General features: G+C 44.9%; 1 protein-coding gene across 3 annotated transcripts in view; it reads right to left on the bottom strand.

Moving 5' to 3' along the window:
* Window positions 1–18,707, bottom strand: part of LOC117367937 (ATP-binding cassette sub-family A member 9-like) — a 174,314-nt gene that overhangs the window by 111,532 nt on the left and 44,075 nt on the right. For 2 of the 3 annotated variants that reach the window (XM_033961056.1, XM_033961057.1), the window contains 6 exons: window positions 18,489–18,627; window positions 16,178–16,363; window positions 11,334–11,481; window positions 7,677–7,848; window positions 3,185–3,243; window positions 2,993–3,103 (listed from right to left, as the gene is read on the bottom strand). In XM_033961056.1, coding sequence (XP_033816947.1) covers window positions 2,993–3,103; window positions 3,185–3,243; window positions 7,677–7,848; window positions 11,334–11,481; window positions 16,178–16,363; window positions 18,489–18,627 — 815 coding nt within the window. Of the gene's footprint in view, window positions 1–2,992; window positions 3,104–3,184; window positions 3,244–7,676; window positions 7,849–11,333; window positions 11,482–14,861; window positions 14,908–16,177; window positions 16,364–18,488; window positions 18,628–18,707 lie in introns of those variants that run through there. The other variant, XM_033961058.1, reaches the window with a different exon arrangement.

Here is an 18,707-nt window from a genome sequence, read left to right as displayed (position 1 = left end):
GCCAGTAGACATCATGATGTTAGGCACTGATGCATTAGGCCAGGGTTTTCTTGGCCTAATTTTCTGGTACCTAACATCGATGCCCACCGGCACCTAAGGCAATGCATGCGCAAACTCTGCCCCTAACCATGCCCTCTTTTCAGGAAAGCACAGGTAGACGTCTCAGCATAGATGCCTACATAGTGCCGATTGGAAAATTAATTTTTTACATTGTTTTTATGGCGTTTTCAATTACCACGCCAATTAAACCTCTTAACCTGTACCATCCATCTAATCTTAACTAATAGCATTTTTATTCCATAGTCTATTAGTTACTCTTCTTTTTAACGAACTGTAAACCGAGTCGAGCTCCTTAGGGAGATGATCCGGTATATAAATTGAAGATTAGATTAAATTACAAAAATATGAATTTTGGTTTCCCCTGAAGGTGATTAACATAACCTTACAGCGATTCTTGAAGATTCATTCTCTGATATTAAGGAGAGAGCTACTTTGTTAGTCAATTTTGTTTTCGAACAGGATCTCTCCTCAATAATGAGGTTATACAGTGGTGCCTCACACAACGAACTTAATTGGTTCCAGGAGCAAGTTTGTTATGTGAAACGTTCGTTATGTGAAACGCGTTTTCCCATAGGAATACATGTAAAAAAAAATAATTCGTTCTGCAGCATAAAATATGCTAAGATGACATAAAAAAGATAAATTTTTTATTATTATTTTTATTTAGATACATCTAAAAACATACATCTCCCTGTCCTTTTACTTCCACTATCTTCCTATCCCATCTCTATTCCCTTTTGTCCCTCTCCCCATGATCAATCATCTCACCACCTCTCTCTGCCCTCACCCTCAGGGTTCAAGATTGCTTCCACTCTTTTTCCTGTTGTTCTCTCTGCCTGTCACCCTATGATTTAGCATCCCTTCTGCCCTTGTCCAATATTTCCCCTTCTCTCCCTCCCTCTCATCCCCTGCTCCAACATGTGCTTTCAGCGGCCTTCTCCCCCCTTAAGCGTCTTTTCTTCTCCACTCCACCTTTCCTCCCTCCCTGCCTCCACCTTTGTGGCGCTTTTGCACCCGACCGACAACAGAACAGGCCCGGTCGGACAAATCTCCCTGTCCTGTAGCCGCGAATCTAAATTACCTTCTTACAGCAGCTGGATTATTGAAGCTGCTGTAAGAGGTAATTTAGATTCGCGGCTACAGGGCAGGGAGGTTTGTCGGCCGGGCCTGTTGTCGGTCGATCGAGGGACCTGACCAGCTGTGCACATTCTTCGGGGCGGACCGCCCCCTCCCCCCTCTTTCGTTCGCCATTGCCTTCTTCCTACCTGCCCTGCCGCAGCCGCACACAGTCGACCGGAAGTCTTCCTGATGTCAGCGCTGACGTCGGAGGAAGGGAGGGCTTTGCTTAAGCCCTCCCTCCGACGTCAGCGCTAACATCGGGAAGATTTCCGTTCGGCTGTGTGCTGCGACAGGGCAGGTAAGGAGAAGGAGACTACCCTCGCGGCTCGACCAACCCCGCTGCGATCCAACCCCGCAGGAACCCCGGACTTCGTTGTGTGAAACGAAGTCCGTTGTACGAATCAAGACATAAAGTTCGTTGTGCGCAGCGTTCGCTGTGCGAGGCGGCCGTTATGCGAGGCACCACTGTACTTTTAAAAATGGGGTTCTCCTTTCTGTGGACAGCGGGGACGGATATGCCCGGATGCAACAAAATCTACTCAAATAAGACGCAAAGAGTATGTTGTAATGAGGGAAGAAACTAAGGCCCTCTTTTACAAAGGTGCACTAAACATTTTAGCGCGTGCAAAATCAACGTGTGTGCTACCCGCTAACACGCTCATAGGATAACATGCACGCGTTAGCGTTTAGCGCGTGATTAGCGCGCGCTAATATTTACCGCTCGCTAAAAAGCATAGCGCACCTTTTTTAAAAGAGGGGGCAAGGCTTAGCGTTTTAGCATGCATTTAGCGTGCGCTAAATCAACACGTACGCTAACCGCTAACGCGTCCACAGAATAACTTGTACGCATTAGCGTTTAGCTCATGATTAGCGCACGTTAATATTTATCGCGCGCTAAAAAACATAGCGCACCTTTGTAAAAGCAGGGGCAAAGTCCTCTTTTACAAAGGCGCGCTTAGTGTTTTAGCATGTGCTAAATCAACGCGTATGCTAACCGCTAACGCGTCCACAGGATAACATGTACGCGTTAGCGTTTAGCTCATGATTAGCGCACGTTAATATTTATCGCGCGCTAAAAATCATAGCGCACCTTTGTAAAAGCAGGGGCAAGGTCCTCTTTTACAAAGGCGCGCTTAGCATTTTAGCGTGCACTAAATCAACGCGTATGCTAACCGCTAACGCGTCCACAGGATAACATGTACGCGTTAGTGTTTAGCTCATAATTAGCGCACATTAATATTTACCGCGCACTAAAAATCATAGCGCACTTTTGTAAAAGCGAGGTCAGAGCCGGATATTCGTGGTTTATCACCATTCGCGGTCCGGCTCTGCCCCTATCCCCTGCGAATCCGGAGGGAGAAGTGTATTTAAGTTGCTGTATAGTCTTCGAACTGTCCAAAATGTACTTAAGTTGCTGTATAGTCTTTGAACTGTCCAAAATGTTTTCCATTGTGAATGTTGGCTTGTAACTTGTCCTGAGCTACTGGGAGGACGGAATAGAAATAGAAATAAATCAGTAAAATAAATCCATAAATTAGACTTTGAGCCCAACAGGGAAATATGTGATGTGTCTGAATGTAAACCTCTTTCAGCTACTACTGAAAAAGGTATCAGTTTTGAACTTTTAGATGTCCTCATCAACCAAAGGAGCGCTCACAAATGCACATCCAAGTTTATGAACATGCCTCAAAGACGTTATCCAGTTGCGAATATACCATTGCTCTTTTCTTCTACTAGGACTAGCATATGACAAAACCAGAAAGGAGAGTCTATTCACATACCATCTCTTTTAACCGGCACGGTGTGATCTTACCGTCTGTAGGAGGGGAGAGTCCACTGAGAATATTTAACAGTGTTGTTTTTCCAGCACCGCTGTGGCCAAGAATTGCAGTGATCTGGCCTTCATAGATGTCAAACGCCAAGCCTGGTTCAAAAGAAGAAACCAGTAGTGACTCTGTGTTGCAAGGCGAGAGCCTAGGCATGCAGAACCAGTTTATAGACTTACCTCTCAAAGCTTCCACTGTTTTTTTACTGTCTTTGTAGATTTTTTTAATGTGGTTGATTCTGATGGAAGAATTAAAGAGTTAGTTCATGGAGCAGGTATATTAAGGGCCTGGTTCACTAATTCTCCCTGTCAGTGTCATTGGCGAATTGTATCTCACCAAGGGAAAAACGAGTAATCAAATAAGGGGAAATACCTTAATGAACCAGGCCTCAGGTCATTTGTACTTTAATTATATAATTAACGATACAAAAAAGTTATAATTAATTTAGGGGGTCATTGGAGATGCTCCTGATAGTTTCTCAAGATTTACTGAGTTAATAGACAGATCTGTTAAACACATAACTCTGCTCATTTGATTTTATCTTTTCCGTTTCTGAAAGATGTAAAAATATAAGACAACTCACTGCAAATCATTTAACTATCAAACGGCAAAAATTTGGAACTCACTTCCTACAGAGATGCTCATTATCAAGGTGGGCTTAAAAATTATTTTGATCGGGTCAGTGACAAGTGATTTTTTCCACCGCACCTTTGGTACCTGAGGACCTTCTCTTTCTTCCATGTTTTAACGATATTCCCCAAAATTTCTAATTTAGTTTTATTTGTTTTGTTAGAAACAGCAAACAAATGAAATTAAAAAAGAAAGAAGGTGAAAAACAAAACAGTTTATTTAGGTCCTGCCCCAGATTTCCCCTCCGTCCAACCCATTCTCTAGCATCTTACTCCATTTGAGCTGGTAGAGGTGGTATCTTTAAAGGGTAAGCGTGATCCCCTGGAGAATGTGGCCTGGGAAGCATCCAAGATGGCTTCTAAGTTCTTAGCTCTGTGGCAATCACATATAAGAATGGATCTACCTCCACCAGAACAACTTTCAAGATGATTTTAAAGAATTAATAAGCTCCAACAAGCTCTTCATAAAGACGGTTAATACATTCAATAATAAAACTCTGAAGTGGCTTCAGGCCTCAAAAGATAGAAGGCCAGTCCCCCCAACTCTGAAAAAAGTCACAGTGAACAAACAGGTTACACCTGCTACCATGGTAATGGAAGAACGACTCTCTCTCAAAGTGATGACGGAACAAACGCAAGCCTCTTTTGTACCATAAAAAGAGAATTAGAAAGTGTGATTACAATTGTCGCTTATTATTTATGTACATTTGTGTTTTAAAGACATGGGGGAAGCCACTGCTTGCCCTGGATGGGTAGCATGGAATGTTGCTACTCTTTGGGATTCTAGAATTTTGTTACGCTCTGGGATTCCAGAATCTTGCTACTTTTTGAGATTCTCTAAGGAATGTTGCTACTCTTTGGGTTTTGGCCAGGTACTAGTGACCTGGATTGGCCACCGTAAGAACGGGCTTCTAGGCTTGATGGACCATTGGTCTGACCCAGTAAGGCTTTTCTTATATTCTTATTGTTAGACTCTTGAAGCAGGCCTTAGTGCCAAAATACGAACATGTTGAGTCTTAATAGATAAAATACAGAAATTGAGCTCCAAGGGTCGTCTTCACTGTGTTTCGTGCATTGCAATTGTAATCGTCACTGATGCAGATTAATGAAATGGAAAACAGAGCAATCTAGTCTGAGAGGCACGAGATGATCAGACATTCTAAGAAACCATGGGGAAAGCTCTGTCTTGACAATCCCACTGGGTAGACTGGATGCACCATATCAGTATTTATCTGGCATCATCCACTGTGTTACTTTGATATTATGTTTATCTCCACTGCAAGGATGTTGTATATATCCAGCACCCATTTTGTGGGTTACCTATGGAAGCCAGAATTATTTTTAAGTTTGCCTGTCTTTGTTTTAAAACTTTAACTGGTTCTGACCCAAACTATCTCCTAGACCATTTTGATCTCACTGGCACTTCCAGCCAAACACGTAGAGCTTATCTTTTTTTCCTTCCCAACCCCGAAGGGTTGACGCTACAAGGGGTTCCTAGATAGGACTTTATCATTTCATAGAAACATAGAAACATATAGAAGCATAGAAGATGACGGCAGATAAGGGCCATAGCCCATCAGGTCTGCTCACTCTACTGACCCACCCCCAAGTCTACTATCCTAGGGATCCCACTCCTGGTGACAGGTTCCCTTGGCTTAACCCTCTAAGGGATCCCACATGGGCATCCCATTTGCTCTTAAATTCTTGCACGCTGTTTGCCTCGATCAAATTCTTGCACGGTGTTTGCCAAGGATCAACCACTCTCTCGGTGAAGAATTATTTCCTGGTGTCGCCATGAAATTTTCCGCCCCTGAGTTTGAGCGGATGCCCTCTTGTGGCTGAGGGTCCTTTGAGAAAGAGAATCTCTTCTTCCATCTCGATACAGCCGGTAATATACTTAAACGTCTCGATCATGTCTCCTCTCTCCCTACGTTCCTCGAGTGAGTACAGCCGCAAATTTTTCAGCCTTTCCTCGTACGATAGATCCTTGAGCACCGAGACCATCCTGGTGGCCATCCGTTGCACCGACTCTACTCTCAGCACATCTTTTCAGTAGTGTGGCCTCCAGAATTGCACACAGTATTCCAAATGAGGCCTCACCATGGTTCTGTATAATGGCATTATGACTTCAGACTTCCGGCTGATGAAACTCCTGATGATGCAACCTAACAACTGTCTATTCATGTCTTGTCAAGTATGTATATAGTATATGTTTACTGATTATGGACAATTAATGTTTTAGATTATATTTAATTCTTATTTTTTATTTTTTAATAAGGTAATTTTGTATTCACTTTTATTACTTTGTATTTATGTTCATCGCTTTGAAAATATGACAAAGCGATTAATCAAAAATTTAATAAACTTGAAACTTGAAACTTGTCTTGCCTTAGATGAAGCCTTCTCCACATGATCAGCAGTTTTCATGTCTGCGCTGATGATCACTCCCAAGTCTCGTTCTGTTGAAGTTCTAGCTAAGGTCTCACCATTCAAGGTGTAAGTTCTGCACGGATTTCTGCTGCCGAGGTGCATGATCTTGCATTTCTTAGCGTTGAAGCCCAGCTGCCAGGTCGAGGACCAAATCTCCAACAAATGTAGGTCCTGTGTCATACTATCGAGTGAATTGCCATCTCTCACTATATTGCATAGTTTGGCGTCGTCAGCGAATAACGTTACCTACCTTGAAGCCCCTGAGTTAGGTCACCTATGAATATGTTGAAAAGGAACGGGCCCAAGATTGAGCCCTGCAGTACTCCACTGGTCACCTCCAATGTTTTAGAGAGGGTACCGTTAACTACCACCCTCTGAAGTCTGCCAATCAGCCAGTCATTGACCCAAGTAGTTAGTGTTTCTCCCAGCCCCATTGATTTCATCTTGCTCAACAGCCTGCGATGCGGGACACTATCGAAAGCTTTGCTGAAGTCTAGGTATATGACGACCACGGATTCTCCCAAGTCTAAATGTTTTGTTACCCAGTCAAAGAAGCTGATGAGATTGGATTGGCAGGACCTACCCTTGGTGAATCCGTGTTGACTGGGATCCCGTAGATTCTCCTCATCCAAGATTGCGTCTAATTTACGTTTGATTAGTGTTTCCATGAGTTTGCATACTATTGATGTGAGACTCACCTGTCTGTAGTTTGCAGCCTCTGCCCTGCAACACTTTTTGTGCAGTGGAACAACGTTAGCTGTTTTCCAGTCTATGGGGACTCTCCCCGAAATTAGGGAGAGATTGAAGAGTCCTGATAGCGGTTCTGCCAGGACATCACCTGGAGTGTAGATTGTCTGGTCCCATGGCTTTGTTCACCTTGAGTCTTGCCAGTTCGTAGTAGACGTCGCCAGGTGTGAACTCGAAATTCTGAAACGGGTCTTCCACGCTGGGCCTTGCCTGCAACTGCGGACCGTGCCCCGGTGCCTTGCAGGTGAAGACCGAGCAGAAGTATTCATTCAGTAGTTCTGCTTTATCAGAATCTGATTCTGCGCAGTTCCCATCTGGTTTTCTAAGGCGTACTATCCCGTCTGTGTTCTTTTTCCGATCACTAATATACCTGCAGACCTCGCCCGGTAAACGGAATGAATGCCTAAGTGAACTTATCTTGCATGCTTTCTCTTATCAAACTTTCAGAAGATCAGTTATAACGTATCTTTTTGCTACATTTGTTTGATTCTATACCCTTGATGATGTATTTCTGAATGCCTCTTGTAATATCGCTGTTTGTATGCAGTCTCTTTTTTGATGTAAAACCGCCTTGAATTGTTTCAAGTTCTGCGGTATATCAAAATAAAGTTATCATTATATTTACTTAGGGCCTCTTTTACAAAGGCGCGCTAAGCATTTCAGCGTGGATTTAGCGTGTACTGAATCAACGCGTGCGCTAACCGCGTTTAGCGCGTGTTTAGCAAAGCGCACCTTAGTAATTCTCCTTGGTCCCGAACCTCCTCTCTGTTAAAAAAATGTGAGTGACGATACATACATTGGGCTGACTCACTGGGTCTTACAGCCCTTATCTACCGTCACATTATGGTTTTTATATTTCTGTTACCTGATAGCTTCCTTGCCTTGAAACTCCGATGGTACCGGCTCAACACAGTCACTGAAAGCAGCGCTGTTGCCTTCTTCCTGCTCAGTGACAGTGTCACGAGGTTGTCTGCTGCCGCCGCGCCAATATGAGGCCTTCAGGAAGAAGAAGACGGGAAGACGCGTACCATATTTATCTGAGAAGGCAAGAAAGAAAATGCAATTAGGACCTCCCTAATGACAGGCCTATGAAGTGGCAAAGTCGTGTGCTTCGCCTGGGTCTGTCAGCAGCAAAATTTCTTATAGTGTCTCATTGAAGAGCTATCGTGGTGCCGTCTGAGGAAGACTGAACAAGTCATATGCGGCATTTAATTCATTTGGAATGTGTGGCTGAAAAGAAAAAAGGACATTACGAGAAACATCAAGGGGAATGAACATTAATTTTTACAGAAACTCACTGGTTAACTATTTGTCTAGGAGTGTGGGTGGGTTGGGAACTTTGTGATTGAACGGAATATGTCTTGAAGAATTAGGCATACACTTCTCCCTCCGTATTCGCGGTTTCAGTATTCACGATTTCGATTATTCACGGTTTTTAGCTTGCTGGCTCCTCCCCCAAAATTACATCAGCTTGCATAGAGAAATCGCCGATTCCAAGCGTTTACAGAGAAAATCGCAGATTCCCTGCACTTTCTTCACCGTGTTTTGCCTCTCCTTCAGGAACAGGCCAGGTCTCCCACCGTGTTATTCGCGGTTTCACCATATTCACGACGGTTTTTAAAAGAAACCAGCGAATAACATATGAAAAAGGTATTTGCGGTTTTTCTGTATCTGCGGTTCTGTTAATCCCCTTTCACAGCGAATACGGAGGGAGACGTGTATTTACCAGGTTGGTCTTCTTATGGAATTTGGATGGGAAGGGGGAAGGAAATGGGAGTGGGGGGCTTTGGCAGTTATTGGTAATGTATAACTGTGCGCCCCCCTTTTTTTTTAACAGATGTGCATTGTGGTACAACCATTTGTTTGGTTCTTGTTGAACTTTTATTTTGTAATATCTTTGTGACAGTTATAATGTTTGTTCATTGAAAAATTAATTTTAAAAAATCCAATGTATTATGCAATTTTGGTTGCAGAAAGAATCTCCAAGTTTTTGGCATTGGAGGAATCAATTACACCGCTTATTTTTATTTGAGAGTTGGGAGGTTCGAGGTTCGCCTAAAAAAACTGGTCTTTTTATGAAGGTTTGGGATCCTTATATTCAGAATCTTTCACCAAAAATACGAAGTTTGGTTATCAATGATTTATTATGAAAATTAGGTTTACTAATTACATTTCAGTTATTTATTTTAATTCTTTATTTTTGTCAACTTTCATCCAGGGTGAGGAATTTCATTTAGGGGAAGATAATGGGTAGGGGATGGAATTAAGGGGGGTGTAGATAAGATTGAATTAATTCATATGGAAATTAAATTTGAAAGAATGATTTAAATTTGTATGAAATTTATTGTAATTCTTATTGTATTGAATGTATGTTTGTATTATCCTATTGTACTGATTATTTGATTCTTTCAATAAAAATTGTTATACATAAAAAAATCCAATGCGGAAAAAAAAAGAGAGAAAAATGATTGTGAACTTTATTTGTAAGGTTCACAGGGGCTAAGTGCTAAGATGCCCAAAGGACAGTGTCCCGCAAGCTTTCTCAAACAAATTGAGGGGGAGATAGGTTTAGAACCAATGCTAGGAAGTTCTTCTTCACCCAGAGGGTGGTGGACACCTGGAATGCGCTTCCAGAGGAGGTGGTTGAGCAGAGTACGATTTTGGGTTTCAAAAAGGGATTGGACGAGTTCCTGAAGGGAAAGGGGATCCAGGGGTATAGTTAGAGGGTTACTATACAATACAAAACGCCCTTGAGTAATAGATCACTACAGGTCATTGACTGGGAGGCCGCCACGGGAGCGGACTGCTGGGCATGATGGATCTATGGTCTGACTCCGCAGAGGCAATGCTTATGTTCTTATGTTCTTAAAGGTAGTGGCTGCAGCACGAGGCACCCGGAAGTGCGCGGGTGTCATCATGATGATATCATGTGCAAGCGTGATGTCATCACGTTAACATCTGTGCATGTGCGAAGGCCCTTCAGATGGGCCCCGAGACATATGTGGGGGAAGGGGGGTGACAGCAGGGTCAGAGAGAAGGCGAGCACCGACACCAGCTGATGGCCTACAGAACGTGCCTGCCGCGGTGAGAGGCACGTCCTGTACGCAGTCAGCCGGCCCTGGTGCCTCTCCTCCTCCTCAGTGTGCTGTGGCACACCTGAAATCTCTGGAGGCACGCCAGTATGCCGTTGCACAAAGTTTGCGATACATGCCATAGGATATAATGGATGCTTTAGCATTTAGAGCGTGCTAAATCGGTTACCACACCTTAAAAAAAGGACCCCATAACGCGCCGATACTCTGTGATATATGCTATGTTAATCAATCACTACACAGTCCCCATACACACACTTTTGAGTTTACAATTAAAGGGCCCCTTTTACAAAGCCATGGTAGCGAGTACTGGCACGTGAAATACAACGCAGCCCATAGGAACCGAAAGGGCTGCGTCGCATTTGCCATGCAGGAATTACTACCACTACCTTTTGTCAAAGGGTCCCAAAGTTTTTATTTACATCACAATTTTGCCACATCTATGGCTGGTGTAACTGCGGGGGCCATAACTGATAGAATCTGAGCATCCGGATGTCTTCACAGAAGAGATTCTCAACAGACAGCATCAGGGCGTCTAAATGGAGGGGCCCAGTTGTAGAAATGCTCCCTATAAAATGCTGGCCTACATTTCAAACAGACATGGCCACTAAACTGACTGTGGCATGGAAATCTCCCTGCCTTGATCAGCTAAGCAGCTACAGCAGGTAACCCCTGAACCCCACCGCAGGTCGGCTGGAAGGAAGGATGCCCACTCCTTCCCACCGCCACACCTGAACCCCCTCCCCCCCCGTACCTTTAACAAGAAGGCTGGCCGGAGGGATGCTTACTCCCTCTGGACGGCAGGCCCGCCTCTTCCCCTTCCCATGGGAGTGGCCTTAGTGATCTGGCCAATCGGAGTCTTAGGCCACTCTCAGTGCATCTGGAAAGGAGACCTACGATTACGGTTGGCCCAGGGGTTAGAAGGGTGCCAGCAGAAGGGAGTGGGCATCCTTTCTGCCGGGGATGTTGTGGGTGGGCTGCCGGCAGGAGGGAGCGGGCATCTCTCCTGCCGTCCAACTTGCAGTGGGGTTTGGGGGGGGTTCCCTGACACTGCCGCTCAGCTGATTATGGCAGGGAGATTCCCTTGCCGCAAACAGCTCAGCGGCAACATGATTCTTTAAATGGCACCTGTGACATGGATGCCGGTTAGAGAACTTGCGGGGTTAGGCGTCTGTCCTGACAGGCAGACGCGATTCTGTATAGGACACCTGTGTGCAATTCACAAAAGCCACTTAGGTAGCTGCTAAGACCGCGAATACTATACAGAATCAGGCCCTAACTGTTGCTCATTGTTTAACACACTTTAGTAAATGGGCCTCTTAGTATTTGCCTTGTTGAAAGAATAAATATAATTTATGGAAAAGCATGCACAAGGTTACGTATGAACAGAAAAATTTAACAGAACATGATTTATCTGTACAAATACTGACCTGGCAAGACTTTATCAAAATAAACAGCCAACAGCATGTAAAGAATAGAATCCAGAATCAATATTATGTAAGTCGTAAACACTGGGTATGAATCTTCCATGAATTCGGAAATCAAGGCGCCCTTCATGCTCATCTCCAGATCAAAAACCTAAAAGAACACAAAACCATATACAACCTGTATCTGTATTTTAAAACGTTACCAAATTATAAACAGATTAGATTCTTGCATGATTTGGAGATCCTTATACTAAGGCGTGTTAGCCATTTTAGCACGTGCGAAACGCAGTTCATAGACAAAAGCACGCGCCGACAACCCAGCGCAGACAACTGAGCGCAAGGTGGAAGCGCGCTGAAGAAAAACAGTATTTTAAGGGGCTCCGACAGGGGGTGTTGGTGGGGAACCCCCCCACTTTACTTAATAGAGATCGCACCGGTGTTGTAGGGGGTTGGGGGGTTGTAACCCCCCCTCATTTACTGGAAACTTAACTTTTTCCCTCTTTTTTAGGGAAAAAGTGAAGTTTTTAGTATAATGTGGGGGATGCAACCCCCCAAACCCCCCACAACACCGGCGTGATCTCTGTTAAGTAAAGTGGGGGGGGGGTTCCCCCCCATACCGCCCGTCAGAGCCCTTTAAAATACTGTTTTTCTTCGGCACGCTTCCGCCTTGCGCTCAGTTGTCTGCGCTGGGTTGTTGGCGCGCCTTTGTCATCGTGCGCTTTTGACCTGTCACCGCTGAAATGCTGACGCGGCCATAGACTATGCGGGATGCGTTAGCGTTCAGCGCCCTAATATGGAGCACGCATTTAAATGGCTAGCGCGCCTGAGAAAAAGGACCCCTTGTTATTGTGTTGTCTGTTTAAAATTGTGCATGTTTGGTACGTACACCGCTTAGATTTCAGCGGTTTATACATTGCAAAGATAAATAATTAAATGGTTTGAGACGTCAAAAAATGTCAAGTCACCTGAAATTTGCAACTTTATTCAATGCATAAGAAACAAGCCAAAATAAAATCACGATTGCTATTTGGTGAAAGACGAATTCATGCGTCAACACTCAAGCGCAGCCTTTGAAAGAAGTTTGAAGTGGGTCGGGTTTTTCGTTTTCAGAGCATAATAACTGTAATCTGAACAGACTTCTCACCGGGTAATTTCTAGAGCGGCATTCTTTTGGGGGATGAAAAATGAACTTTTTATGTTTTTTAGGTTTGCATTATTGGGGATCAAAATAACCAAGTCCCTCTCTGATTAAGACATTAAGGCCTGGATTCTCTATACCAGTGGTCTCAAACACGCGGCCCAGGGGCCACATGCGGCCCGCCAGGTACTATTTTGAGGCCCTCGTTATGTTTATCATAATCACAAAAGTAAAATAAAACAGTTTCTTGATCATATGTATCTTTACATAAATTACAATATTATTATTAAGTCTTAGCCAAAAGGAAAGATTTATAAACTACAAAGAGTTTTATCTCATACAAAATTGTCATTTCTTTAATAAGACATTAACTATTTTTTTTCTGAGGCCCTCCAAGTACCTACAAATCCAAAATGTGGCCCTTCAAAGGGTTGGAGTTGGAGACCACTGCTTTATACGATGCCAAGATTGACGTCTGCACGATTAGTCAATTTTCACAAAATTTGGGACCTGTATATTGATTGGAGACAGATACAACTTTAAAGTTGGGAGTTTAAATACAGAGGACTGTGGATGGATAGAAGGTGTGGGCTATAGTTGGGGAGGTGCAATGGGGGTTGGTGGTTTGCCCAGGAGAGGTGGGTGGGAGGGGTAGGGTGGGGGTGGGGGTGGGGGGTATTTTATTTTATTATTTTATTTTATTGTGTATTTTTTGGGGGGGTTTGCTTGTTGGATGACTTATGTATTGGTACCCCAAGTTTGTTGGGGGTTTTGTGTATGTATTTTTTTTTTTTATTGGTTCTCAATAATGGTTGCAAATTAAAAAAAAAAAAAGATTGACGTCCGCCTAAAAAGCAACCGCCGATTGCGTGTCAATCACGTGACAGCGCAATATAGAGAATTGTGTCTCCGGGAAAGATAGGCGCGGTGCCTGTCTGCCATGAATCGCCTTGACGTAGGCGCTTCAGGCCCCCTAATGCCACTTCTGCCATTAGCATCTACAGAAGTGCGACCGCGGCACCGATTGTTTTTAGGCACTGGTAAGCATCTTGAAACTCAGTTATAAACGTCATTTAAACAGCATTATTGACTGAGCTTGGGTGTCTACCGGCGCCTAAAATTTCAGCGCCTTAGAGAGAATCCAGGCCTGAGTATTTGTAGACCAATATGGAAGCCCTATGAGCGTCGGAGGTTTTACTGCCGTGGCCTGTGATAAAAACCCCTAACACGGCTTCATAAAAAGGGGGGTGGGGGGCAGTGTTCCCTCTAAGCGGGCGGGTGTTGTGAGCAAACTTTTTTCACTGTGAGCTAAAAATATCGGGCGCCAGCAAGTTATGAGCCAAATAAATATGTTGCTTTCTACCACAGAACTTCCTTACGTTTGTATGGAATCTATCCCCTTTCAACTTTAGAGAGTGCCCTCTCGTTCTCCCTGCCTTAGCTACTAAGTCTATTCCCTTCAGTACCTTGAATGTTTCTATCATGTCCCCTCTCAATCTCCTCTGCTCAAGGGAGAAGAGGCCCAGTTTCTCTAATCTTTCGCTGTACGGCAACTCCTCCAGCCCCTTAACCATTTTAGTTGCTCTTCTCTGGATCCTTTCGAGTAGTACCGTGTCCTTCTTAAAGTACCAGTGCTGGACGCAGTACTCCAGGTGAGGGCGTACCATGGCCCGGTACAGCAGCATGATAACCTTCTCTGTCTCTTCAGTCCAGCATCTGCCCCTTCCATTCACTGTCTGTCTTTCCCTGCCATCTCTCCTCCTGCCCCCCCCCCCACCCTCCAATTTGGTCTAGCATCCATCATCTTCCTTCTGTTCCCCTCATGGTCTGGCATCTCTATCCTTCCCTCCCCCCTGTGGTTTTTAGCATATCTCTCTTCTCATTTCCTCCACTCAGATCTGATCATTCTCTGCTCTCTTCCCTTTTCTTCTCTGGTCTTCCTTCTCTATTTTCTGCCTCCATCTAAATTAAATTCTTTCTTACTATTTAGTCCCGTTTCCCTCTTTTCACTGTGTCTACACACAGCTTGTCACCCCTTTCCCTCACCCCTCCATTATCTTACTATTTTCTTCCCCCTTTATTTATCTCCTCCTTCCATCCAGTATGTGTTCTTTCCCCACTTCCATTCAGCATCTGCTCTCCCCTCTCAACTGACATCCATCTGCCTTCTGCTCTCTCTCCCTTCTTCTCACTTCCATCATCTGTCCCCTTCTCTCTCTCTCTCATCTCCTCCATTCCATCATCTGCCCCTTCTCTCTCTCCCCCCCCCCAACTTCCATCATCTGCCCCCCTTCCCCTCACCTTTGTGGGTCACTTTCTTTCCCCTGAGGGTGGCTCATGTCACAGGGGAAGCTTTGGCCGAGCAGAACCGCTTGATTGACAGTGGAACTTACTTGATTGATGTCGATGCTGGGGCCCGTTGCCGTTTGAAGGAAAAAAAAAAAGGTGGAAAAAAGGAACCTGTAAGGCGAGAGGAAGGGAAACCTCCAGGATAGCTGCTTTTTGCCCTCCTTCAGCGGCCCAAGAGTTCAGACCAGCAGCGGCAGCTCTGTATGCTTTTAACTTCGGCACAGAGCTGCCCCTAATCAATAGTTTAGCGCGGTTTCATGAGGCAGCCTCGGGGCCTTTGATAGCCGGCCCGCTTCGATGATGCGATGTGGGCCGGCCTAGCAAAGGCCCCGAGGCTGCCTTATGAAACCGCGCTAAACTATTGATTAGGGGCAGCTCTGTGCCGAAGTTAAAAACATACAGAGCTGCCGCTGCTGGTCTGGAGGTGCGGAGACAAGGCAGGAGGCAAACGCGGTGGAAGGCAGGAGTCCCGGCGAAGGCAGGAGTCCCGGCACAGCGACTGCAACAGGAAGTTGCAAGTCAGCTGACGCCGGCCTTTCGTTGCGGCGGGGACCGAATCCTTCGCGGACCGGCAAGATTTTGTTTGCGGACCGGCGGTTGAAGAACTGTGCTCTACAATGTGTGCGCTGTGACGAGAAACTTGTGCGCTGCCAGGTAATATTTTGTGCGCAAGCGCACACCAGCGCACCTTAGCGGGAACACTTTAATTAGTCAGTTAGCTTCAATTATGAGCTTTAATAAGCTCCTAATTGAAAAAGATAAAAATTGGGTGATAGGTGCCTATCATATGATACCTAGCAATGCTTAACTCCAAAGTAGGCCTGTTTAAGGGCGGAGAAGGACTTAGGTGCCACAAGCGTGATTCTCTACATCAGTGGACCCCCAACCCTGTCCTGGAGGACCCCCAGGCCAATTGGGATTTCAGGCTAGCCCTAATGAATATGCATGGAACAGATTTGCATGCCTGTCACTTCCTTTATATGCAAATCTCTCTCATGCATATTCATTAGGGTTAGCCTGAAAACCCGATTGGCCTGGTGGTCCTCCAGGACAGGGTTGGGAACCACTGGCCTAAATCACCTAAGGAGGCGCAATACACAACAAAGATAGGCGCCAGAAATGTAGGCCTGCAAAACCCTGGCTTACATTACACGCGCCTAAGTCCTAAGTTAGGCGTGATACTACAGCTGGCAGCTAAGTGTGATTGATAAGAGCTAGGCACCTATCATTTGTAGAATTTCCCCCGTTGCGTTTATAGCTTGCTTTTGCCTTGGACAACTTTTACAAGGCTCAGTGGCTGCAACTACTAGGAATTTCTGTAGCGCTACTAGGCGATATCACGCAAAACCAGTACTCGTACCTGTGTTAATCCAATGAAGAAGGCAAAAGGGCAGAAAATACTCAGAAACGACTGCAAAGGTTTAGGAAAGTGAACGATCACAAAGATCAGGCACAGAGCTCCCTGCAGGATCGTTAGGAAGACACCAGTTATGGCAGTAACTCTGGGCTTCTTCAACAAGGAGCTCAGCATGAATGAGAAACACATCTGGAAGAGAAAAAATATATTCCATCAGTTGTAAGAACATTATAACACTAGTTTTTAAGCACGTTACATTACAGTATGTCTGTCTTTCTTTCTGTCTCTCTCCCTGGCCCCCTGTCTGTCTGTATTTCTTTCTTTCTTTGTCTCCCCCCTATCCAGCAGTAGCCCTTCTCCCTTCCTTTGACCTCCCTCCTGTCCAGCAGCACCCCTTCCCTGCTCCCCTGTCCAGCAGTAGCCCTTCTCCCTTCCTTTTACCTCCCCCCTGTGCAACAGCAGCATTTCTCTTCCCTCCCTTCCCTGGTCTTCCTTCTCCCTCATTCCCTCTGTCTCCCCAAAAGGGTGCTTCTGCAGCATTCCCCCTGTGGTCTCACACAGCCGTCGGCAGCATTTCCCCCCCCCCTGCGGTCTCACACAGACATTGGCAGCGTTTCTCATTCCCCCGCCCTCCTGGGTCTCACACTGCCATCGGCAGTGCAGCATTCACAATTCGCTGCTCCTGCATGCTTCATCGCTGCAGGGTCCCATCTACTTTCTGTTTCCACGAAGGCAGGACCCGGCAGCGAGGAAGGCCCAAAGCAAGCAGGCGCAGCGAGTTGAAGCCTCCCTCCCTGCGCTATCTTCCTTCAATACCGCCCTAGCCAGGAAGCGAGTATGGCCATGCTTCTCCTCCCTCCACCTCATGACTTAACTTCTGGTTTTGGAGGAACAGGGTCAGGAAGCCGGCAAGTGTAGTCAGAAGTCAGCTGACGTCGGAGATCAGGCAGGCACTGCACATGCGTGGGCACGGCGCCATGGATCACGGACTCACCAATTTTGAAGTGCGCATGCGCGCTAAGGGGATTATTATAGCGGATGGGTACAAAATTGTTTATTGACAGTTTCTATACTGCTGCTAAGGACTGAGGGAGTTAATTCAGAGCGGTTTATATGAGCTTCTTTTACAATACAGAGTTTGCGTTTCCTGGGATGGTTTCAATACAGACATTATTAAATCCTAATCAATACGTTATTAAACCTTAATCAATACTTGTGCTTTAGTAAAGGTGTTACAATATAGCGTTAGTGTTTTCTGAGTTGGTTCTCAATGCAGCCTTAAATCATAATCAATCCTCTTTCTTATTTCCGCCTATAATATATAATCAATCTACTTGCTTATACAGTATTATAAAATATATCATATATTTAGCCTTATTATACCTTCTTATACATCCATATTTAGTATCGTGTACTGTGTTCATACTACTTCTTTTTCAATTCACATTTACACCAAAAGCAGACACACTGGTGGACGAGGCTGCTGTATGTGTAGAAAGTGGCGATTTCAGAATTCGTACTCTCCTTTCTTAACTTGGCACTTATGGTGCTGGGTATTAGGCATCTGTGTCAAACTTTCAGCTCAATAAAGCATTCTAATGCGGCGGTGCCCAACCATTTTTGCACCAGGGACTGGTTTCATGCAAAACAATTTTCACATGGACTGGGGTGGGGAGGGGGATGGGGAGGGATTCAAGCGCTTAATCAATAAAGTGCAAAATATATAATCTAATTATTACATATACAATATAAATGAAATTATTACATTTTACATTATGTCCTTTATTTCTATTATTATTACATTGTAATATACACAGTATATTAATACAACTCACCTTAATGCAGAATCAGTAGGAGTCCTGAGCACGGTTCCCTGCAACTAGACGGTCCCATCCCTACGCCCAACAATTCTCCATTTTCTTAATTTCCTCATGTGCACCATCTCTCTCTTTCCCTCTCACTCACCCAACAATTCTCCCTTTCCATTCCGTCCCCCACCTTAGCATCCCTTTCCCTCCCTCCCTCCCTCCTTCCATCCTGTGTCCCAAATTCATGCTCCCTCTCTCCTTCCTTCCTGTTTTTCATCCTTTGTCTGAAGTTTGCGCTCCCTCCCTTCGCTGTCCCAATGCACCTCCTCTTTCTCGTGTCCCACTTCCTATGAGCGTCAGAGCAGTTACCGCCGCTGCTGGCGCTAAGACTTGCGCTACGCGTTGGAAAAGGAGGGGGGTATATCTCTGGATCAGACTGAACACTACGAGCTATAAAACAGAGGTCAGCAATCAGTTGAAGTGGAGGTGAATGATGTGAAACTTACTGATGAGATTCCGTAGAAGAAAAAAAGGAGAAAGACGACAAAGTAGCTGCTGTCAGTCAGCATCTCAATAAATATGATCGTCGTCAGCAAGCAGGCTATAATGAGAATATAGCCCGTGTAGAGCAAGCCCCAGGACAACCTAAAAATAAACAGAAGGAAACACAAATTGATGCTTCAAAGAAAACGTGGTTGTTACAAGGGGTTGACTTTATGGGCTAG

This window comes from Geotrypetes seraphini, chromosome 10 (genome assembly GCF_902459505.1).
Source record: "Geotrypetes seraphini chromosome 10, aGeoSer1.1, whole genome shotgun sequence".
Classification (NCBI taxonomy): domain Eukaryota; kingdom Metazoa; phylum Chordata; class Amphibia; order Gymnophiona; family Dermophiidae; genus Geotrypetes; species Geotrypetes seraphini.
This window is presented reverse-complemented; position numbering and strand designations above follow the sequence as displayed.